Source organism: Pollicipes pollicipes, unplaced genomic scaffold (assembly GCF_011947565.3).
Source record: "Pollicipes pollicipes isolate AB1234 unplaced genomic scaffold, Ppol_2.1 Scaffold_4881;HRSCAF=5763_pilon_pilon_pilon, whole genome shotgun sequence".
NCBI classification, from domain to species: Eukaryota; Metazoa; Arthropoda; class Thecostraca; order Pollicipedomorpha; family Pollicipedidae; genus Pollicipes; species Pollicipes pollicipes.
The window spans coordinates 9,981,980-10,006,759 of record NW_023596576.1 but is presented as its reverse complement, the minus strand read 5'-3'; the positions used below and the strand labels follow the sequence as shown (position 1 = coordinate 10,006,759).

The following is a 24,780-nucleotide window of genomic DNA, read 5'->3' as shown; positions in this document are numbered from 1 at the left end:
CAACACGCTGCAAGAATGTAGCAGAAACAATTATCCGTCAGGTATTCACATCACTAAGGGAAGCTACAGGCTGGCGTGGGAGCATTTTTGACAATAATTAGGACAAAAAGCAAATATCAAATGAAGAACTGAGTTATTTTGAACAAATTTACAGATTTGAAGGCACTAAAGAATTAAATTTGACACGTAATGCCCCTAGAATTAAATTGCGTGCAGCCGCGACTCTACTGGACGTTCCCTTTCGGCCAGCTCTAGCAGCCTTCTGCTCAAATTGACGCACAAGTTTGTAAACACGACGCTAACTTCACGTAAGTTGCCCGGGAAGTCAAGAAAGGGATGTAACGAAAGAAGAAAGTTGGATCAAGCGCTGATTCTGGGATAAAATGCTAGGGAACTTGTAAACTCAATTGGCAGATGCCTCGGAATGACGCAAGCAAACGTCTTCATGTCATGCATATCGGCATTTTGAGTTCAATATATTTAAATATGAGTTATCGACCTTTGATATACCCGGAGGTAATTGTTAAACGACGTCAGTGGCGGATCCAGGTTTTTGTCAACAGAGGGAGCGGGGGCGGGGGTGGGTGGAAGGGACGTGCAACATTTTTTGGGGCTCTCCTAAGGGTTGGAGCCCCTCCTAAAAACCCTCGCATTCGGGCCATTAAATTTGAAGATTCTTGCGTGCGCCATTTGCTTGTACGGGAACCCATCTTAACGTGCGCAGTTCTAGAAAACTAGGTGTGCTACGCATATGGACATACTTGGAGCTTGCTCATCCGCCAACCCCAATTGAAAAGGAAACTATATCCCTGCGTTACACACCAATGAGTAGTGGTGCTGATCCATCAACGTGCAGTAAAGTGGTCATGTGATCATTGGCAGCCGGTCATGCGAGAGACCGTCGGGCCAGAGCCGTGGCCGCCGACGGTGGACTTGAGCAGGCCTTAGTTCTGGTTTTATGTTTTTCACATTGTTTTTCGTAGCTCGTATTTGACGCTGGCGCATTTTCCGCCTTAATGATGAGACAGATCTGATCTTTTGAAAAGTAGCCGACGAATTCTAGATGCATGAAAGCTGCCGCACTATGGGTCGTTGATTCGAATTAGAAATTCTAACCAGCCTGTGCCAAGTTCGTGTTTTGACATCTACCCTATGCAGACAGATGCATTCGCAATGACCCAAAATGTCCTTCCGCTCGAGGAATTTCACCTCCCCAGGGGGAACAATGTTGAAATGGACGAATGATCTTAGGAAGCTGTAAAGTCTGATTTGTCGGATGTCTGAGACGAGTCGTAAAGGCAAGACTGAGCACAAATGGGAAACAGCTGTTGATGTACATCTAGCAAAGCAGCCACGACATTTGGTTATTTCCAAAAAGCGTTATGTGAATTAGCTGCGGAAAATATCTACGCTCCCCGCTCTCCGGTCACCGGCTTGCTTCCGCTTAAAGTTTCCCAAGTGTGCCCTAAGCCTGCCCCACCTCCCACTTTTTGAAACGTTCCTTCGCCTATGCCTGAAACCCTATCGTTTCTGAGCTACACGCCTACAAAGATGTGCAGACTATTTCGTGCAGGCTATTTCAAGGTTATTCGGTCATACATAGAGACATAGCTACGCTGTTTAAATTCTGCCTTCCCATGCAGACCATGCGGCGTTCAGGGCCAAAAGGGAATACAATCGTCCAACCGTTCAGATCTGGCGTTCGAGAGCAAAGTTCCAGAAATAGTGGGCGTTAACTGGCTATCAATCAATGTTGAGCAAATTGAGTTGAGCAAGCAAATGTTGAGCAAGCAAATCAAACTGTGCACATTTCAATCACGATTTGGTTATTTGGTTATTTGGATAAGGGCTCTTTTGACCAGTAATGATCATTTTAGGGCTATGGGATGAGAGAGACCGGATAACGGAGGGATGGGACTGCGTGCACCTGGGGGGGGGGGGGGGGGGGACCAGCCGTCGAGCTTTGGCTGGTATAGGGATCCCTCTGCGGGGTATACGCTGGGCGCCCGGCCGGGGTCCCCCTCCAAGGGAGCCTCCCGGCCCACTCATGGTTGGCGCGCGCGGCCTGCTCCGGACAAGCGGCGCGTTGAGAGGATGCAGGATAAAATCAGACAGAGGATAGCAGGGTCGGAGGCTTCAAGTACGGATCTCGTTTTGTTCTACATAATATAAGAGGCTGCACATGGCTGCTAGTTATTACGGAAACAAGACTTGTATCGAATACATTTAGAAAAGCACCATGGCCGAGCATGCCAATGCAAGGAACCATCTTAAACTATCGGATGGATATGCAAGAATATCACGAAAAAGGGCCAAGACACGAGCACATACGATAGTCGGCTTTGCACACACTTCTAGCACCGCTGCGGCCACGTCTCGGGAGATACAGTACTGCAAGTGAGTGCTAGCAAGGCAATTTCGCACAGCTAGTTGGTAGCACGTAAACTTTATAAAAACGTTTCATGACGCCAGCAAGCAATGACCTATATGGCAAGCAATAGACGTATAACGAGTGTATTTACTGAATAGAGAAATTTTGTTGCCTGGCGCAGTCCTTGCCACCTAAAAGTATACGCATATTGATAAGTGAGCTTTTCAACGTATCTGATGCTTGCTTTTTCAAATGTGGAACATTCTCTTGGACATCGCTGCCCCCCCCCCCCCCCACTTTGAAACATGGGGGCCCCAGGCATGGCCCCCTTGGCGCTCCCTGTTCCTCCAGACTAGCTATCATTGATACAAAGCAATACAGTGAACAAACTTTCGCAGAAATTAGAGGCAACTCACTCGATGAGAGCATGGAGACAGATCAAGCTTCTTCAAGTAGACGAAGTTCAACAATCTCGGCAACAAGATGTCCAGAGAAAGCTGTACGGGAAGACATCAGGTGCGCTACATGGTGGCAGCCAATGTTCGGGCAGGCAGCCCGCAAGCAACCCAAAATTATACAAGAGGGGCCTGCCACTTTCGAGCCATCATCAGTGGCAGGAACTGCGCGACAGAGCGCCTGGCTGAACGAGCCGAAGAGAAGCCGCAAAGTTATGTAGAAAGTCAGAGGCCCGTAAGCCGTGACCCCCCATACTTCTTCGGTAGCCCCTTCTTGTGTAAATTTGGGTTGTCTTCGGTTGCTTGCCCGAGGATTGGCTGCCATCCTGTATAAGTATGAGTTTTGTCGACGCACTGATGTTGAGTATAAGCATAAACAATAGAAGCAATGTAGCACTCTAGTCATTACGAACTTCTGTTTTAACACTGATGTGAAACCAATGCGTTCTGGACGACGCCTGATTTAGCTAAAAATCGCGCGCCTTCGCACCTCAAGTGATGCCGAACGAAATTGTCATCTTTTGTTTGGAAACCTGACAGCCGGATGGAGCCGATGAGTGTTTGTTTTTGTGAAATTGGTGAAACGCTTCCTACGGCGTCATTCAAATGACGGCAAATTGAAGTTTTCAGCATTTGACGCGCTTTCAACGTGTCGAAATATCTTCCCACATGTAAGTTTTCCTTCACACCTGGCATGCCTGTCTAGTTTTCACCAACCACCAGAAAGCTTTTAATTGTGATCAAACTTACTCTTAAGGTGAATGCATCCAAATCGGGCCTGAGGATCTGGTGAGCCGCGGGGCACTCAGAAGGGCTCATTGCTTGGTCGCCACTAGAAAGAGTAGGGGTAAGTCACCGCCATGTAGTCGACCCAACGCTGCTCGGGCGGAGTGGCGTACTGGGCCAGTCTGAGGCGAACAGCGTCCGGCGGTACTCAGCGACTCGGACGGCTCTCGCCCACCCACACGTGTCTTCTAGGCTGGGGAAATGGTTTCACCGAATGTCACCGCTGACGAGATTCGACTGTTATGGCGGGGTGGTCTTTGCAAACAGCATTGAAAGTTATAGTTGATTTAGTCTGCCTATGCCCTCCCCTCTTTGCCGCCTGATGAAGTCAGCCAAATCAGATTCCTTGCGAGGCATTGAGCCTTCTGCTCGAGTCTAATGAATGTTGATCCTGTTTTGTCGCATTGCCCATACACAGCGTAATGAAACACAGCACAGCGACATCTAATCAGTGTGATTTCGCCTCGCTTTGCAGCCGGATTTCAGCTGATTAACCCGTATCCCTCATCAAAGCCCCGACGTAATCACAAAAGCTTTTGCCAGCTTCGTCGGAGCGAACGCTGGAGTCATCCATGAAATGGCGGATTCGGAAGCACCGCGCTCTGACCACGGATGAGAAGACGAGTATTGTATATCTCCTGATTCCGGTCATTTTGTCCATTTCTCCACCTCCCTCTATTGTTTGGTTTGATGATAGCATGGATGGTTTATGACAGACAGTGACAGACAGTTCTTGCGACCACCTGTAGTCTCTGTACGTGACAAAGTGGAGCAGAATGCACAGACCACTGGCTTAATTGTCATATTATTCCTCCTTGACCAGCCAGGTTTTCCTGTAACCTCGAGTAATTGTGCGTATTTTGCCACTTCTTTTTTGTAACCGCAGTGCACGGAATTCCGTGGTGTGCCCTCAACAAAGGGACGACGCCGCTGTGCAAGGCGGGATGGGGGGGCGAGTCCTCTAAATAACGGTGAACTTCAATACCACTCATAAGGCATTCCGTTAAAGGGAGCCTTCCACATTAGCACGGGGTTTTGAGCTGCAATAGTGTTCACAGCCCCGCCCTTCTCAAGAACACCCTCGAAGATATTCAGAATATTTCGGGGAGACTATTTCAAAGTCACCCAGGCATCCATGGCGCCATAATAGCCTATTCATTTTTTCATTTCTTAGTCATGTGGCAATCTAGGCCAAGAAAAATAACATCGTATCTGGTGCTTGTTAGCACGATTTCCAGATCTAACGGCTGCCAGCTGGCTTTCAATGAATGCTGTGCAAGGTGTGATGACGTAATCAAACAATGTCGCGTTGATGATTATATCTTTACTTACTAAGCGGAGAAATTGTTGCCTAGAGCAGCCTTCATTTAAAGTACAGGCATATCTATGAGTGAGATTATTTCATTACATATGCTGCTTGCTCCGATATTTTTAAATGCCGAACGCGCCCTTTAAAGAAGCATCTAAGACACCCTCCCCTCCCCATCACTTGTCGCAGCCTTACTTGCTTTGTGAGTCTTTATTCAGCTTTGTGTCTATGGGAAGCCATTAAATATAACGGGAACCATTAGGTGAAGACATTTCAGTGAAATCAAATGCAAAGGACCCTTAGTAAAATTGAACAACGCCGGAATGACCAGTGCCGTGATGTTTTGCGAAATGCATGCAGTCCACCAAGGCTGATCCAGATATGCCCGAGACTCGGAGCCCTCTGAGATGTTCAAGTGCCTCTAACGACAGGAGGTGCGCGCACAACTAATAGACATGACAACAGTAAAGTCATCTCCAGGAAGACCAAGAGAATAACAAAGCCATGTGAAAGAAGATGAGACTTGACGGCCTGAATCTATTCTGCAAACTGGCAATATTTACTGGATCATTAAAACCATTACATACATTAGACATAACAAAAAGCCCCAAACGACTGTAAGCAGGAAGTCGAGAAGGGTTTGGAATAGCTCAAAGATCTCTTGGAAAATCAAGAGTGCCCCGAAACGGTTGTGAGTTAAGCACAGTTCATCGATCCCACAATATTGGGATTCTTAGTCAATGAGATGCGCAAGTGTTTCGAGCTTTATGAACTTATCGGTGGAATGTAATAATGCTGGAAAGCCGAATATGCCGAAAAGCAATGATACCGAATTTTTTGTTTACCGCTCAAAATACATAATGGACGTTGTAAACTCAGTGGGGGACGAAACCATGCTCCCATGCTTGGCAATGGATGCATCGGGCACAGTGGCAATTTAACGTCAACCGATTGCTAACAACGCGATCTAACGCGACGCGGCGCAATGTCCTCAACGAGCGTTGTGTTACACACACACAGAATATATCGAAATTCAGAGTGGTCATTGGATAAGGACTACGAATGCGCTAATTTTAGGATACCTAGGACGGTCCAGTCAACGTAACAGCCTGGATGATGTCCTTTCCTCGTGGTGAAGAGCTGTTTCAGAAGTCAAGAAGCTGTCGAGTCTCGGTCTCTTGGTCCGAGTCCTTGAGACCGGTTCGCGCCCATACTAAAATCCTGTTATCTTGAGCCTGAGTACGAGATCCGAGTATACTCCTGTTAACACTACGTCCGTCTCAGCCAGATTCCAACATTTTTTTTTCACGGTTCATAGCTCTTAGTTTTAATCCGAGTCTTTTGAATTCGAGTACGAGTTCGGGTCTGACTTCTTGCTCTTGGAGACGGACTTTGAGCACTTGAGACTGAATTTGAGTCGGTATCGAAGTTGCAAAGTTGTTAGGCCAGCTCCTTTGGCCTTTCAAGGGACCATATAGAACAGTTGGAGGCTCATGACAATTTATCTTCTTGCCAAGATAACATGATACGCACATAGTAACATAGCAAACACGAAGATAAGCTCATGTCAGATTATCGGAGTAAGGGACTGTCAATAGCAAATCATTGTGACATGGTATCACACATAACCTGGCCTCATGTAATCTGAACTTAGCCACAGTCCTAGTCTTAACGTCTTAGTGTCATAGCTCTAGTCTGACGCCTTGCCGCGTCAACACTCGAATGGTCGTCGACTGGTGCAGGGTTACGCTGGCGGTCTTCACGAGGCTGCTCTGGGCTGATACCACATCTTACGCTACACATAGCTCCGATGTGTGATGGCGGATATTTGAGGCCATGTGTGACACCATAGTGATGCCGAATTTAGCCAATCTTCCCCTCACGGTTAGTCGGCGGGCTGTCACACATGGCTACTTGCCATACGGATTTTATCATACATTTTTTGCGGGCAAAATCATGTCAACCAGCTTCCAATTGCGGTTCCTTCTCTCACCCACGGCCACCAGCAAAAGTTACACCAGCGAAAGGTGAACAATACGCGCGAAAGGTCACAACAAACAGAATCGTATTGTGCTCATTATGACATGTCCGTGAAAGGAAGCAAGCATTCGTAAGTTGTATATCGTATATTAGAATAATTAAAATGAAGGTGCCGAAGATTACGGCATATGCGTCCATGCCATGTTAAGAAAGAATACAAAATACATGAATTCTGATTTGCAACCTTTACAAGACTCTAAAAGTTGTGTAGAGGCCGAGCCCTAAAAAGATGGCAAATTAAATAACTGACTTTCTTTCTTAGGGCAATTTTATGACATGATCATAGGACCATCGTTGGAATGGTGTTATCAGGCCGATTGCGAACATTTGGATGTACTCGGCCTGCAGTCGTCTAGTGTGGGTTGGTACGTTCTTTTTTATAGCTTTGTTAACACACGCCCGGGTGGCCGGCTAGATGCCCTTCGCTCGGGTGGGGTGGGGGTCAATTTGACCCCCTGAGATCTCAGGAACTAAGAAAGCTAGAGACACAAAATTTACAGGGTGTGTTGACCTGTACGTGAACTCACTTAGGTCAAAGTTTCAGGTTCTTAGACAATGACCTCCGGGTTAAAAAAGGTCACACAAAGTCAAGTTTCAGGTGGGTCTCCAAAGTGTCCCCAGAACGTATATAACCGTTTCTAAGCAAAATGTCACATTCTCATTTAAGTTCAGTGACCTTTGACCTTTTGAAGGTCAAGTCGACCAAAATTATACAAGAGCGCCTTGAGTTTTGCATGTGTCTAGGCGACAAAGATTACGCTACGCAGTATGTTGCCAAAAGCAAAATGTTGACCTAGGTTTTTTAGGTCAAGAACCTATTCTGGCCTCTAAGAAGTCCACAGAAGATGTATAATGCGGTTCCTGCTTTCAATAAACTCGAAATGGGCACCAGAAACTATCCATGCAGCAAGCTCTATCGCAATAAAACAGGTTGGTGTTAACCTTGGTGTAGCCTTCATACCTGACCTTAGGTCAATGCAATTTGCTCATTCAACTGTTGTGTCGCATAAGAAAGCATCTCAGATATGTATGGCTTCGTCAAACACTCCGTTGTTGGATCAGATTGAAGGATTCCGTAGGAAATTGCCTTCGCTAAAACCATGGCCTGACTGTGACCTGCCATAGGTCAGCGACCTTACAAGACACATCTAAATTTTTTATGCTAAACGATCTGCCGTTGAATTTTCTACAGTTATACAAAATTTGGCGCGGCTACACCGCGCCGGAAGCAATTTTGCAAAAATCTTCGGGGAGCCAATTTGACCCCCTGAGCATGTGTTAACGGAAAGGCTAGCGTTGTCTGAGTGTGCGCATGGCTCATGTCCTGTTGTCCCGTCCATCGGTCTCCACATCGAACCATTTACATGGGATGAATTCGGGGTGGGGGGGGGGGGGGGGGTCAGACGGTATAGTTTAATGACGGCTGATGTATTCCGGTAAAAGAAAATTACCATTGAGATATCGGGGCAGCCGCGTTTGCGCTGACATCCTTTATAAAGGTTTCCGATAACGACTTATTTTGTCTCTAGAAACTGGACATTATGTGATGGATAAAATGCGTGCAGGATTTTTACAACTGCAATCTGGCCACTCCTGTCCTGAAGAATTCGAGAGCCAGCACTTGCTACAAGCGCTACATAGCCCTGTAGATCATCAGCGGCCGACCATCTCTCGCCCCACACGCAGACGCCGACGGGCGCCAATAAAACGGGGCGCACGCTTACCACGTTCCGGGACACACGTGGCACGCGCCTCTGGAGCAGGCTGTCGCGCCGGGGCCGCTGGTGGCGCCGATGATGGCACGGCACTGGTGTGGCGTCGGCAGAGCGGACGGCGGCGCCTCGCTGCCGGCCGGGCCGCCGCCGCAGGGTGACCTCAGAGGTCAATCGGCAGCCCCGCCCCCTGACCACAGCGGCGTCGCCGCCGGCGTCGATGTGGCAGGCTGCAGGCGGGCCACCTCACCCGCAGTGCCGGAGCCGTGGTGGGACAGCGCGGGGCTGCCGCCAGCTCGCAGCGAGTCCGGTTCGGCTGCGAGGTCAGCCGCGGAGGTGCAGCGACGGAGACCGCCAGCGGCCACCGGTCAGCTGGCCCACAGGCAGGCTGAGGACGCGCTGCGGCGGTCAGCGCGCGCTCTGGCCTGGGCCGAAGCAGTGTCGGTGCCAGCGGCCGACTGCTTCCGCCATGTCTCTAGGGAGCTGGTGGGGCCCGGCTGCTTTCTGGAGGACTACGTCATGGAGTGGAGACGGCAGGTAAGCAGCTCTGTTGTTTCTTTACAAATTATGTTGATATTATATGACGGTGATCACCGTGAGCTTTCAAGGCTTGCATGCAGAGGAACATAGCAGCGACGGTTGCGATTGGATATTGAATAACCAACAGTATTGCTCTGCATGGTTTCAGTGGCTTCACAGGGTCCGCCTTGAAATAAGCATAACATCGTGATGCCTGGCCCTGGGTCCTATGATGCAATCGCAAATGAGTCATTGTATGGGGATGTCTATGCGAGGAGGAACCACCCAAAAGATAAGAGGCTAAATTCGAAGTCGACTCTTTCCACGCGTCACGGGGAAAATGCTGGACCCATGAATAGTGGTTGCGTTATAGCGCCACACCACGTTCAGCGAGACCCGGCTGCGGCAGCTGGAGCTTGTAGGAGGCTCTAACCTGCCCTGCCCTGGGCGCCAGGGGCGGTGTTGGACCACGTTCAGCGAGGCCCAGCTGCGGCAGTTGGAGCTTGTTGGAGGCCCTGACCTGACCTGCCCTGGGCGCCAGAGGCGGTCTCGCACCACGTTCAGCGAGGCCCAGCTGCGGCAGCTGGAGCTAGTGTTCGGCCGTGTCACGCAGTACCCGGACCTGAGGCTGCGGGACGAGCTGGCGCGCCGCACACGCCTGCCGGAGGCCAGGGTACAGGTACGCCACTGATCACGCCGGCTGGCGGAATCAAACGTCGCGAATTGCTCCTTATTATCTTGAAGTGCTGAATTGAAACACGCTTTTATGTGTCGCAAAAGACAAGCCTTTCGTCCGCGTTTCAAAGCAAAAATGCAATATTGGCCCGACCAAACAAGACAACATTTTATACATGGCTTTTGGTTCTACAAAGCTAGTTATTTTGAGGATGACGTTGACAGAACTTTTGATTTTGTGAGGGCTTGTTTCTACTTAATATACCGGTAGGTTTGATGTGTTTTTCTTTAAGGCTGACACAAATTGTGTCCCGTCACGCCAGCCGCAAGAATATGTGTTGTTTCGCAACAACACATTTCACTGATTGGAGGCACAGTTGGGCGCGGTACGGTACTCCGTTGCTCCGTTAAGGAGCCCGACAACATTTTTGAGTAGCAAATTACTAGTAAACATCGCAATAGAGCGAGTAAGTTCCATCACCTTTGTGGTCAGTCACTCCGTTACAGTTAAGTACGTCACTCTACCACTTCGTTACGTTAACTTTAAGGCTTTGTTGTGAGCGATTAATGCTACCGCCAAAGGGAAAATACGCTACTTTGTATCATTATTGGCGAATCCATTTTCTGAAAACAATTGGGTGTGGCTAGTCATGGCGCAGATATGACAAACTTGAACGGACGGAATACGAGCAACGCTATTCCTCAGGTCTGAAACCTACAGGAGGAAGGCAGCTGTGCGTAGCTGATATCATTTTATTTGGAGCGGGGTGCTCAATAAAAGTCCATAGACGTACAATAAACACGAATTATGTAGCCGTTGATCAATCATGGTCTACTCTAATCTATGATTGCCAAATTTGCTGGAATGCCTCAAAGTTAGATGATTCAAAGGCCTGCTTTTAGGATACCAGAAATAATTTCAAAAACAGCTCTGAAGAAAACTCAGTGGATTGCTTTGGGATCTACAGAAGAATACACATACCAGCCTAATTTACCACACCTTTATACATACAGTTTGTTTTCTCATGTTCCTTAGTTTTGTCTACCCAACTCACCATGCACTATCCATCGGCCAGTGTTCAGCATTGACCACTGTTGAAGGAAAGAAACCAGCGATTTGCAAAACAATGCGGAAAAGCGAAAAAGTTGTACTCTTAGCAAATATAATGTGGACAGTTGCATAAAGCTTTGGGCGGGCAGAACATGGTCTTGGCCACATATCATATTTTTCTTTTGGAGGGCCAGTTGCCCATTTTGCCTCCCTTGAATCTACCCCGGGCACAGCAGGATCTAAGGTACCTTTTTCATGCACCTTGAGGTGGTTTTCTTCTACCAAATTTTTACTATCGCTATAGAGGAATCTAATTAGCCTAGGAAACGCGTGGAAACGATCGCCTTGGTTGTTAAACGTTGTCAGAAAGTAGCAGAATAACGGAAAAGCTAGTTTCCGTTACCTTCGCTGCAGTGTAACTGTAAATGCACTGCAAAGCTGCATTTCTTATGTATGGACTTTACCAGCAACCTAGCTATTTTTAGGTGGCTATGTTCACCCATGGCTGGGAGCAATATAATTTGGACAAATGCTATTTGTGCCATACGCTGTTAGGCGCTATGTTCCGAAGGTTTGCTTCAGCTTTTCATCGTAGAACACTGCCAAGATTGTAGAAATGATGGAACCATTTAGAGTCTAGATGTTGACACGCGCCGGGTGAGGGGGTCAAATTGAGCCCCCCCCGAAGGTTTTTCCGGAATGGTTTCCAGACGGCGCCTGCGTAGCCGCGTCAAATTTTGCATGGCTGTTGACGATTGGATAGCGGATCGTTTGGTTGGTGTAAAACATTTAGATTTACCTTGTAAGATGACTGCCCTATGGCAGGTCAAAGTCAGGCCATGGTTTCAGCGAAGTAGTGTTCTGGAGATTTGTTTAATCTGATGCAACATAAGAGTGTTTGACGGAGCTATAAATATTTGAGATGCCTTATTAGGCAACAAAAACATTGAATGAGCAAATTACGGTGACTTAAAGGTCATGTATGAAGGTCAGACCAAGGTCAAAACCAACCTGTTTTATTGCTCTAGGGCTTGCTGTATGGAGTAGTTTCCGGTGCTCATTTAGAATTTATTGATAGCAGGAACCGCATCATACATCCTCGATTGATTTCTTAGAGGTCAGAATAGGTCATTGACCTAACATGACCCAGGTCGACAATTTTTAGGAACATACTGCGTAGCGTAATCTTTGTCGCTAATTCAAATACAGAACTCAGGGCAGTCTTGTATGATTTTGGTCACCATGACCTCTAAAAGGTCAAGCAAGGTCACCGAGCTCAAATGAGTTTGTGACCTTTTGCTTGGCAACAGTTATCTAGGTTCCGGGGGCACTTTGGAGACCAACCTGGAATTTCACCTTGTTTAACCTTATTTAACCCAAAGGTCATGCCCTAGTGAGCTCAAACTTTGACCAAGTGATTTCACGTACAGTTCAACACACCCTGGAAATTTGGTGTCACCAGCTTTCTTAGTTCCCGAGATCTTGGGGGGGAGGAGGTCAAATTGACCCCCACCACCCGAGCGAAGGGTATGTAGCTGGCCACCCGGGCGCGTGTTAAAGCGTGTTTTATACACCATCTTATATCTGACATCAAATGATGCAAAACTAAAACTGGGCATTTGGTGCAGTTAAAGGTCAATTTATACTAGATGCATGAAATGCAATTTTGCATCCAGCTGCGTCAACAGCGACTGCATTTTCCCCGTTCTCTTCGACTGCCCAAGGTTGTAAAGATCCCGCGCGTACCACAAGGGGTGCAGCTGACGCCACTGCCAATAGTTTGCCGACCGAATGTTGGTGGACGATCAAAATGAGCAGGAAAGTGCATAATTTTCATCGCGTCACGTGAATCCGATGTCGTCCAAGCCTATTGTACGAAACCGTGTAAAACATGAAATGAAGGTGCCTAAAGAGCATGCTTTTATATATGACCTAAGCATGCTACTGCACATTTTGAAGCACCGACGTGCGTAATTATGTCCAACGCGTCTGATGCCATTTATGCCGACCGCACCATCTCGCAATGATTTCCATACATCTGCTCTGCCAAGACCTCGGTTCCCGGCTCACAGGTGTGGTTCCAGAACCGGCGGGCCAAGTGGCGGAAGCAGGTGCGACAGCGGCTGCTGGCGACCGTGCCGGCCGGGTACGGGCTGCTCCGCGCCAGAGCGGACGGGCGGCGGCAGCGACCCCTGTCGGCCGAGGGTGGCGAGCTGCCACGGTCGCCGCCCCGCCCGGCTGCTGTGGCGGGCCGCGGCAGGGACTGGGGGCGGCTCTGAAGACGTCGGAACGGCCGGCGCCAGTTTTGTTTCGATGTCGCGGATGTTTTGTTCCACGTTGATACACAATATCGTGAACATTTGTGGAGTGCTCAACGCTACAAGCTAATTCATGGCTACGGGACATTGTCATCCCACGTGAGCAACAGCTTTGTAAATTCCGTTTTTTAGAGTGGAGTACGGCGTGTGGTACAGAGAACTAGGACACCAGGCCTGTTCTGCACTTTCAGCACTCATGTACTACTTACGATTCTGTGTCAATAAAATTAAGTTCTAGCACGTGCTTTGACGGGCATTACACGAGAACTCTTGAGAACTCTTGAGCTCTTTTATTCTCTTCCCGATACCGTCCCAGAAGCGAACCGGGCAGTTTTGGACACGTCCGCCAGGGACAGTGTGTAGACAACTGCAGACAGGCCAGGACATGCGTGTTATCATAGCATTAGTGAGGCAAGATAGCACCTCACACGCATGAGAACAATAAAGCGACTGAATTCTGTACCTGCGTCAAATGCAGGTACAAAGTGACAGCACCCTGCAACCAGTACACTTCTCTTATAGGAGGACAGAGCCCCCACCTTTCAATCCGATGCCCTGTATACATGGGTGTAGGAACAGGAGGCGGGGCAGGGGGCCAGGGCCCAACGCTTTTCAAGGTGGGGAGCCAGCATTGTTAACTGGCCCTCCACTTTTCAGATTAAACTTGTGTTTAGCTTACTTTTGCACCACATTTAAACATGCGTGCCGATTTCCCTAGTTCGCCAGCCATCTTCCTCAACATACATCCTCTTTTTCGTTTGCTTATCGGCCATCACTCAGTGTAACAGCCACAAGCCGACGCCACGCTGCCCATGAAGACTGCAACGCCGGGTGTTCAGGCTGTTGTTGCTATGACTTGCGAGGGCGTATGTTCAAAACCATATTACATAGTTTTTTATCAGTAATAAATTCTGACCGAATCTTGAAAATTTTAAGAAGATCTAGATTAGCCATGCTAATACAAGTTTAGGGCCCCATTTCATTTGCAATCTACGTTCAGGGATCCCTCAATATCTCTGAAGAAAACAGAAGAGCACGGAGCTGGAGCCTGTGTGACAATTATTGGACCGCGTTTAGCGACCAGGGATGTTGTTGCGTCAATGAGGGTTCCTCTGCTGATCGGGGACCAACTGCGCGGGTCAGAAGGCCTCCCGTGTCAGGAAGGGGAGCAATGTGATATGATATATCCTTCCAATGGCCTCCGAATCGACCAGGAGATCGCGCCCCGTGTCGCTAGAATGACAGCCAGAAGACGCTTCGCAATGGAGCGGAGGGCCCTTCAGCTCTTGACCGGAACCGGTAATGTGTCCCTGGTGTTCTACTCAAGCGGCCCCTTGCCCGGAAGGAAACCAGGGACCTCATTATTGTGGAATTGAGTGGAGGTCTCATTATTGTTGAATAGAGTAAGTCGAAATCAATTCTTTTTAAAAACCAACAAGACCACCCCATGTTTGCCTAAAGAACGTTCATTTTTTTGGAATGCATTAGTGAAAAAGTGCGCCACAAGGTTCGAGCATGCCCGCCTGCAACCTCGAGAGCAAGGGCAGCGATGGTGTGGGTTGCAGCTTCCGTAAAACCGAACTGCGTCGGCCACTGCAAGTGCTGCCAGGCGCCGGGCGCCGTATTAATCTGTGTTCTGGACAGATTAATAGTTACAGAAACACCAAAAATAGTGAATCTACCTTTACTCTTCCAGTTCCACCACCAGATTCCATCACCACTTCGCGGTGCTTTAAGAGCCAGTATTTTCTTATAGCCTAGCACCACTTATAGTCTGTTCTGTAATCATTATCTGTTCTTAATCTTAAAGTCGCACACGTGAAACATACGCTCAGACTGCCTTGTAGATATAAGATTTGATGTCCTGAAGTGTTAAAAGGTACTTCTTTCAGAAGAGTCATCATTTTCGTCCACCCGTAAGCTACGGCTCAGTACGGCTCAGCACGGGACGGCTCAGTACGGCACGGTACGGTACGGCACGGCACGGCACGGTACGGCACGGCCCAGCTCTGTGGAACAAACGTTGAGCGGCCAACGAAGACTGCAACGCCTGACGTCGATGTTTTTTAAACTGTGATTTGCGAGTACGCATGCTCGGAATTATGTCACATAACTTATTTTATTAACCGACTCAAGTGTTTAAAGATAATTATTTCGGAACCGTTATCATCTTCGTCCACCGATGGGCCATAATGAAAAATAAACCAGTGGGCTGGCGTCCCGCGGACCTTGGAGACTGCAGCGCCTGGTATTAAGGTTTTCTGGTAAGATTTGCGAGCGCGCATGTTAAAAACCACGTTATATAAATTGCATCACTTATTGATTCTGACTGAATGTTGAACATTCCCAGACAAACATGGCTTGGCGATGTTAATACACGTTGTTGACCACTCGAACTGCAATCAAAATTTTCACCCCCAAATTTCGATCAAACATATCGATCTACAATCTACCTTCACGATGTTCTCAATGTTTGTAGAACGCAGATAAAGCATTATGGAAAAGTTTCTAAGTTTTATAGGTTTAGAAAGAGTACACTAAGCCCTGGAGAATTAAGGACACCGGTGACTTATTCCACGCGCTCGTTAAACGTCTGATTTCTGTAGTTTATTGACATTAACACACGCTCGGATGGACAGTCAAATTGACTCGCCCGCGAAAGTTTTTCCATAATGGTTTCCGAACGGCGCGGCGCAGCCGCACCATGTTTGGAACAGTTGTAGAAAATTGAATACCCAATCGTTTGACATAACAAATTCTATGCGCTTGGTAAGGTCGCTGACCTATGGCAGGTCAAAGTCAGGCCATGGTTTCAGCGAAGTCAACGTCTATGGGATAGTTTAATCTGTTGCAACAGTGGAGTGTTAGACATCTCTGTACATCTCTGAGATGCTTTCTTAGGCGACACAAATATTGAATGAGCAAATTACGTTGATTTAAGGTCAGGTATAAAGGTCGGACCGAGTTCAAAACCAACCTCTTTTATTACTCTAGGGTCTGCTGTATAGGATGGTTTCTGGTGCTCATTTTAAACTTATTGATAGCAGGAACCGCCTTATACATCTTCCATGGACTTCTTACAGATCAGAATAGGTCATTGACCTAAAATGAACCAGGTCAACACTTTGTTTTTAGAAACATACTGCCTAGCGAAATCTTTCTCGTTTATTCAGATGCAAAACTCAGAGCAGTCTGGTTTGATTTTGGTCACCACGACCTTCAAGAAGTCAAACAAGGTCACTGTACTTAGATGCACATGTGACCTTTTGCTTAGAAACAGTTATCTAGGTTCTGGGGGCACTTAAGAGACCAACCTGAAATTTGACTCTGTTTGGCCTTATTTGACCCAAAAGTCTTGACCTAGGAACATCGAACTTGGACCTAAGTGAGTTCACGTACAGGTCAACGCACATTGTGAATTTTGTGTGTCTAGCTCTCTCAGCTCCTGAGATCTCAGGGCAGGGGGGGGGGGCGGGGGTCAAATTAGCCCCCCCCCACCCGAGCAAAGCGTATCTTGCTGGCCACCCGGGCGCGTATTAGAAATGTAAACAGAATTGATCTCACGGTAGCTTCTGGTTTCTGTTCTGGTTTCAACGTAGAAATAACAATGAAACGAAGAAAACCGTATCCCTTATCAACAAGTATACTATATCCGGGGATATCTTTGTGTGGGGGATCACCATAAGGGGAGATTTTGTCAACCCTGTGTTCCTCTTTGCAAGGCTCTGGCTATGTCCTGCCTACAATCAAAAGCAGATCAAGTCTTCTACGTTGAATGACAGGCAATGAAATGTCCGTTGGGCCAATTCATACCTGAAGTAGGCAGCTTCCCGGCGGCATTTTTCTGGGGTGGTGTAGTGTAAAGGAAGATAATTCGGAAAAAACGTACTGTTGCGGGCGTCCAACACATGTTTTACATGTGTCCCAATTATTAGCGATGCTGATCCAGAAATGTACAACAAAGCAGCCATACCATTATTTCGCGGTCAGCCATTCGGAGACAGCCGGGCCAGGACAGTGGCCACCGACGGCGGATGGGAGCACGGTTCAGACAAGGATATAGGACAGAATGGCATTCATTCTGTGGCTTGGTTTTCAAAGGAGAATTTCCAGTTCTATGACTTTTGTCGCATGGTTTTTGGCAGTTTCAAGCTGCCGAATTTGTTTCCGCTTAAAATGCCGCGGCAAGTCCTTATCTCTTGATAAGCAACCAACGAAATGAATGCGCGTGCAAAATCTGTTGTACTGTGAGCCATCGACTGACTCTCAGAATTTTCATCAGCCTATGCTCAGACCATATTTTTGCATCTACCCTGCGGATGATGCCTCCTCAATGACCCAAAATATCTACCCGCTCGTAGAATTTCGGCTCCCCAGGAAAGGCAATGTGGAAATGGACGAATGATCATGGGAAGCTGGATAGCCTTATTTCCAGAACGACATAGATGAGTCGGATAGGCAAGAGTGTGCACCAGTGAGAATCAGCTACAGATGCATATCTAGAATAGGAGTTATTACATTTGAATAAAGAGCGATAACCTCCATCTCTGTCCCCCCCCCCCCTCCACACCCGGCCGTCGGGCTCGTTTTCCAGAAAAAGTTCCTGAAGTACGCCCTGAGCTCGGCCCCCTCGTCGTGAAACGCTCCTACGGCTATGCTTGTGAGTGTGATGTGAAATAACCGACCAGGAAGCCGGCCACCTGTGCACGGGGCAATCATTTGGGTGTCGTTTGAGAGCTCTTCGCTGGTGCTACAAAAAACGCGAGGCTTGCATTGCCTCGCTCGACCATAAATCATGGTGTGCTGTGCCAACAGTGCCGTGTTTTCGCCCATCATGTTGTGTGATGTCACCAGTCACCTCCCCAGATTTTCTGAAAGCATGACCTTATCGCTACAGGCGATTCCGGATATGAGCTAGTGGCGTAACGAAATTCATGAATCGGGGCAAAAAAAGAACGCATTTCACGAATGACTTACGACTGACGTTTAGACCCTTTTCAATTTTAGTTACCTACTCTTAAATAATATAAGTTTGTCCCTGATTTCGGCTCCCTCGAGGCTCTGGTGTCATTTTGGTATTTTGACGCCATTTGCAGGGGCAATTTGGGCACGCTGACATGGGTGAGAAGTCCCAACACACTATCAGAAACAGTTTTTTTTCGGGTCTGCTAGTTAGTTTCTGAGCCACACACCCGAGAAGATAAGCAAACTATTCCGGAGAAGATTTCAAGGCCACCCAGGCTTCCATGACGCCGTAATAACTCCGTTAAATCCTGTCATTCCATTGGCCATCCAGCGATCAGTGCCAAAAAAAATGTAATTGTTATGTCCTTCATTGCTGGCGGTCGTGAGTACGACTTCCTAATATGACGGCCATAAATTGGCTCTCAATCAATTATGTGCAAGGCACGATGACGACGGCCGTGATGACGCTAGATGGACGATTCGTATGAGGCCTGTGGCACAATATTGAGCCCGCTTAAAATCAGGTTAAAACCCAGGGCATCCGGCAGCCGAGAATTCCACCACCTATTCGGCAACCGTCTCTGGCCACCGACGATGTGACTTCCAGTGACGTCAAGCAGCAGCTCGCGCTGCGTGAACAATGCGCTTGGTGAATTTCCCTAGTCTTGGGTTGTTTTCCGGGAGGAATGGGAGGGGTGTCGGAGGGGTACGCCAGTGGGTCAACTGACTGTAAAGGTTTCGTGAATAAAGCTGCGTGCGAGAGAATACATCAGCGTGATTTTGTTGACATCTGGGCTATTTTTAATCCGTAAGTACTCAATTCCAGGGTGGAAGTTATGGTCACACGATCATTGCTCGTGGTTTTTCTTGTCCCAGTGTGGTAATCGCGGCAAGAATTATCGTGGTGCTGATGCCTACCTGTAACCCCGGAACAACTCACTGATACAACTGTATGTTTGAAGGTGTTAACCGTTCACTAGTTTTGCCCAAGTAAACCCTTTATTAAAGCTGTGTGCTAGTGCTACTAGCTATGGCTTGTGTGCGGATAACCTGCTATAACCATTTGGCAGTTGCATCGTGTTATCACTCATAGTTATAGATTCATTATGCCACACTTTATGAAGATATTAAACACCATGCAATAAGGTGTGAAAGGTAGTAAATATGATGCTAAATGGTTTGAGTCATTAGGTCCTATCTGATAGTTGCAATTGACATGAATTATGTGGCAAATTATGTATTGCCAAAGTTTGTCTCATTTTATTGGCTTAGGTATCTCAAGCTGCAAATGATTAATGGGCCCAAAGTATTGCCCTAGTATAGGTCAATTATGTATTTTTGTAACCAGAGGTAAATTGTTCATGATTCACTCTGAGCAGTGTCTGTACATCAAAGGGATGCATGCATGCATGCATAAATGCATAGTAATCATACCAAAAATGTGTAATGCATAGTAATGATATGTGGTAATAAAAAACTGGTATAGAAATCTGAAGCCATTTTATTAAATAGATCATTGCTCAAGTATAAAAAATGAAGATAATAATCTGAAGTCATGTCAGTGACTGACAATAAGTAGATCATTGCTGAAATCAACAAAATATCTTGCATTGTCATGGTTAATACAAAAAACTATGGATGATGTGGTGGATGAATATATGTATTGATATTTGCCTGGATCAATATAGAACATAATTGATAATGTGGCATTCAAAGATGGTGAATGGCTGGTCTGGTGTGCGAAATGTGAAGTTAGGCACCTCATGAAGCAAGAGCCCATGTGACATTTGCTAGCCATACTGACTCCATCATAAATGTTTGTTCTGTCCCTTACTCATGCAATTGGCTCATTTAGTTGGGAAGATAGAGGTGATGTAGGATCATGAAAGCTATTTGCTTGGTCTCTTCTTTTTTGATGAGGCCACATCATCCATGACACATAAGATTATTTTCCTGATAAGGTACACACACAACTGATTTACCAATATGTAACATAGCCATCTTGGCAACCTTTAGACCTCTGAGCTTCTTTGAACCCTTAAAAAGTTTTGGTTAAATTGGCAAAATGTTTGTAAATGTTTGTTTTATGTGGTCAGATAGCTCGTAAATGTGACATACTTTGCAAACTTGGATGACTGAATTGTATGCTTATATCTGAAGCTATATATGTAGAACCTCAACTACTTTGAATTGTCTTTCCAGGATCTGGCCTCTGTTGCTGCGATGCTCGAGCCACCTGGCTAAGGTCGCAGGTGATGCCCATGCTTGCCAGTCTGGCTGGGCAAGTTCAGCCTTGATTGGCCATGCTCACCTTCTCAGCAGCAGGCCAGCTGGAGTATGTGGTCATGGTGGCTGTGCTAATGGTCATACTAATGATAGCCACCTGTGTCTGCTGGAAACAGAAGCATCCAAGGTAGGTGCTGTTTACTCTGGTCTGATTTTAAATTTTTATTTTGTAATTTCACTGAGTGACATGGTGTGTGCCTCAGAAAGCAGACTGCAGGCTCACACAGAACTTCAAAAGTAATTGGTGCTGGCCATGTAAGCATGCTGTGTTGCACAATATACATGCTCCACAGTGTGTCATAAATGAGCTAGTGTTTCATTTTATTTTTTTACAGCATTTGTGTTGCATTGACTGAGAAATTACATCATGCCTCATTATGGTGTATTTCTAATCTACAGTACATTGATGAACAGATCGTGCCATGCCTCCTAATGTTGATATTTCTAACTTCCAGTGCTGAAAATTTAGGGTTGCCTGGCAGAATTAAGGTCACTAGCCATGATGGGACTACTTCAAATGGCACAGGCACCCAGTCTAAAAGCAGCAACAACATGCGGTGAGTTTGGGTGTTGGTCGAGGTAGCCAGATGCATTTGTTTATTTCAGTGTCTTAATGTGTGACTGTAGAGACATGCCTTGATAGTCTACCTCAGTGTTTGACCTCAAGATACCTAGCTGGCTTTGTTAGGTCAAGTGCTCAACATGTGCCAGCCGTTGCCATTTTCCAGATGCCCTCACTGTATGAACATAAATGCGTAAAAAGTGGCATTAGGCGGGCCCATTTTTAACTCATTGCCAATGTGTCGTGTCTGAACCTCATGCAGTCCTGGTCATGATGCATAATTGGGGCTGGTCCGGCCGCCCGGATAGTGTGGAAACATGGTGACCAACCTGATGGCCATGCATGACAGCTGCTGGTGATAAGACCATGACCTGGTGATGAGACCTGGCACGACATGGTGATGAGACCTGGCGCGACATGGTGATGAGACCTGGCGCGACATGTTGATGAGACCATGACCTGGCTTTGTGATGAGACCTAGCATGACCTGGTGACGAGACTATAGCCTGGCCTGGTGACGAGACTATAGCCTGGCTTGGTGACGAGCCGCTGGCGCCCCGACAGCTTGTCGGCGTTGCACCGCGAGCTGCCGCAAATCCCGACGTCTGCCGAGGCGGCGGCGGCGGCAGCGGCGCGGCGAAGCAGCGGCGCCCCCTCCGAGCACGCCTCCGAGCTGTACGCCGTGGTGTCTGACCCGGAGGCGCGGCCGGCACCGCCGCCTGCCGCCATTGGCGCCGCCGCCCTCCAAGAGGGGGAACGCGCCACTGCCGCCGCCGACGAGAAGGACGAGGAGGCAGACACTTACTACGAGCAGCCGGACTTGGCCAGGTACGGGCACGTCGGTGAAGAATGGAGGATCTGCGAGTCGGCCTGTGACCCACGAACGGCGCATTGCTAGTGTCGGATGACAGATTTTGCTGCCCGTGTTATGGAGCGCAGGATGTCCGAACGGAAGGCAAGAGCCGTGATCACGTTGTCCTGTGTTAAGCTCCGTCCGTTAGTGTGTGGACGTGCAAGTGACGCCGTGCCCGGTCGGTAACTGCTGCAGCATCGGTCGCCATGACTGCTGCCAGCTGCCTGTTGCACGCGCCTGCGTCACCGTGCGCGCAGCTGACTGTCGCGGCGCGCCGTTTCAGGTCGCGGTCGGAGCGACACGGCGGCCCGCCCCCGCCCTCGACGGACGCGGGCCACAGCCGGAACCCGAGCGCGGTGAGTGGCGCTCCCGGTCGCGACCGCTGATCCTATCTGGCGTCCGGTGGCACGCGGTCACAGTCGGCCGCGCCTGCGGGGCGGGCAGCCGCCGCCGTGCGCTGACGTGGCGCCGGACCGACGGCAGGCGAACGCGCAGCGCTGGCGCTCCCCGTCAGGCACGCTCGGTCGCCACTGAGACCTCAGTCGGAGCATTGATCGGGCGGTGACGTGACTGCAGCCTCCGAGCAGAGCCAGAGATAAATAGATGGTTCCGGCGCGGTCGCGGACATACACTGCCTTACACCGCGTGACTGCGGAACGTCCTTTGAGTGGTTGAGGGACAGGGAGAAAGAGCAAGGCTCAACCTGTATCACACCATGCATAAGAAGCTTGTTAAGCACTGTTGGGCCATCTGGTTCGGTGAATGTCACGTCCTCTTGCAAACAGACTCACAAACAGGAAGTTATATTGACGTTGCGTTTGCGTCGCTTATTTTCGTAGCGATGTGACCGGTCACTGAGGTCATGGTCGGTGTATCTGTTTATGACTGCTGGCAGGCTGGACGGTGTTGATGCTCGGGACGGTATGGTGCACACGCGCAAGTTACTGCTCGGGGCAGGCGGTCCGTGGCAGCCGTGGTTAAAACACTTGTGCAGATGTGATAAAGGCTCATCTTTTATCTATCTATACCACTCAATAAATGTCCCGGAGATACGCGACGCATTAATCCTGAAGGCAGCGTTTTGCCGTTTGGGATGTTTACTAATCGATAAAATGTGGCCAGTCAAAATGTACTGTCTGCATGTTTGCCTTTGTCGGACAATGCGGAAAAGGCGAAACACGTTAAGAAATTTCGCTGCGTCGTTTGTGTGTTTTCGCCCTCGGGGCGGGGGGGGGGGGGGGGAAGGGGGAATTCGACACGCTGTATGTCTCAGTCAATTAACATTTGGGGCTTTAGTAGATTCGTGCTGTAGCGCTGGCAGGGCAGCAGTGACGGCCTGCTACTGCTGGGGTCTGTCTGCTGCTCGTACGGTGACGCTGTTGTGCTATGGCGCAGCAGCGGCATCCTGCCAGGACCGGGGGTCTGTCTGCTGCTGGTGCGGTGGCACTGTCGTGCTGTGGCCTTAGCAGCGCAGCGGTGACATCCCGCCACGGCTGAGGGTCTGTATGCTGCTGGTGTGCTGACGCTGTCTGTGCTGTGACGCTGGCAGGGCAGCGGCGACATCCCGCCACGGCCGGGGGTCTGTCTGCTGCTGGTGCGCTGACGCTGTCGTGCTGTGACGCTGGCAGGGCAGCGGCGACATCCCGCGCGGCTGGCGGTGAGCGGCGGCGTGCCGGCCTCGCAGGAGCTCCCCTACATGACGCCGCCCGTCCACCGGCTGTCGGCCGAGGCGGCGCCGGCGCAACACTTCAGCGGCGACAGCGTCCAGTCGGCCGACTCACGTGAGTGGTCCCGACAGAGGTCCTGATGACTCACGTGAGCGGTACCGACGGAGGTCCTCATGACTCACGTTGGTGGTCCCGACAAAGGTCCTCATGACTCATGTGAGTGGTCCCGACGGAGGTTCTTATGACTCATGTGAATGGTCCCGACGAAGGTCTCATGACCCACGTCAGTGATCCCGACGAAAGTCCTCATGACTCCCGCGAGTGTTCCCGACGGACGTCCTCATGAATTCCGTGTGTGGTCCCGACGGAGGTCCTTATCACTCCCGTAGTTGGTTTTGATGGAGGTCTTCATGACTCACGTGAGAAGTCTCGACGATGGTTTCATGACTCCCGTGAGTGGTCTAGACGGAGGTCCGGCTGACCGGCCTGCCGCTGCCAGGTGGCTACACGCGCATCACTGTGCGGGAGCCAGCGGCCGAGCTGGCGCTGCGGCCCAGCCCGGAGCGCGCGCCGCGGCCTCTTTCGGGCGCCGCGCCGCCCGCCGACAACTTCTACGCCACCGTCGACGGCTCCGACGATGAGATGTACGAGGCGATCCCAGAGCGGCGGCGGCGGACGGAGCTGCCCCCGGCGACCGCCGAGCCGGCCGCCGCCACCGCCGCCGAGGAGGCGGTCGATCAGACGGACAGCGGCGGTCCGGCGGACGCGGCCAGCGCAGGTCAGGAGGCGCGGGGCGGCTGGGAGCGGGGCGGTGCGGGACGGAGTCGGGCCCGGAGGCGCTGCCGTGCTGCTCATCGGCTCCACAAGCGTGTCATGTCGTGTGTTGCACGTTCTCCCCGTTCCGTGGCGTTCACGCGGGTCGCCAGCGCCCTCGCAGTCGACTGACCGGCCGCCTTCCGTGCCGTCAGGAGCGACGCTGTGCCGGGCGGCGAGCGGGGAGGCGGGCCCGCGCGCCGGCGCGCCGCCGCCGCCCAGCGTCGACTCTCTGCGCCAGGCGCTCGTCCACTCCCGACAAGGTGTGTACGGCGGCCGGCCGGGGCGCCGCCCTGCCTGCCCTGCCGGCTGACGCGCTTGGTCGGTGGGTGCGGTCCGCCAGCGTCACTTGTTCGGTAACCGCGAAACGGCGGCTGTTGTTTGGTGGAAACTGACCG

The 24,780-nt window shown here is 49.5% G+C and overlaps 2 protein-coding genes across 2 annotated transcripts; both read left to right on the top strand.

Annotated features, from left to right (window-relative positions):
• Window positions 1-6,877: 6,877 nt before the first annotated feature.
• Window positions 6,878-13,197, top strand: LOC119099795 (intestine-specific homeobox-like). Its single transcript, XM_037222875.1, has 5 exons — window positions 6,878-6,948; window positions 9,057-9,210; window positions 9,734-9,871; window positions 12,991-13,064; window positions 13,179-13,197. Exons 1-5 carry the CDS (start codon window positions 6,878-6,880, stop codon window positions 13,195-13,197), a joined length of 456 nt encoding a protein of 151 aa, XP_037078770.1.
• Window positions 13,198-18,891: 5,694 nt separating this feature from the next.
• LOC119101558 (POU domain, class 3, transcription factor 3) lies at window positions 18,892-24,308 on the top strand. Its single transcript, XM_037224904.1, has 7 exons — window positions 18,892-19,009; window positions 20,404-20,614; window positions 20,943-21,044; window positions 21,614-21,877; window positions 22,186-22,258; window positions 23,531-23,683; window positions 24,069-24,308. Exons 2-6 carry the CDS (start codon window positions 20,505-20,507, stop codon window positions 23,561-23,563), a joined length of 582 nt encoding a protein of 193 aa, XP_037080799.1. The 5' UTR covers window positions 18,892-19,009; window positions 20,404-20,504; the 3' UTR covers window positions 23,564-23,683; window positions 24,069-24,308.
• The last annotated feature ends 472 nt before the right edge of the window (window positions 24,309-24,780 follow it).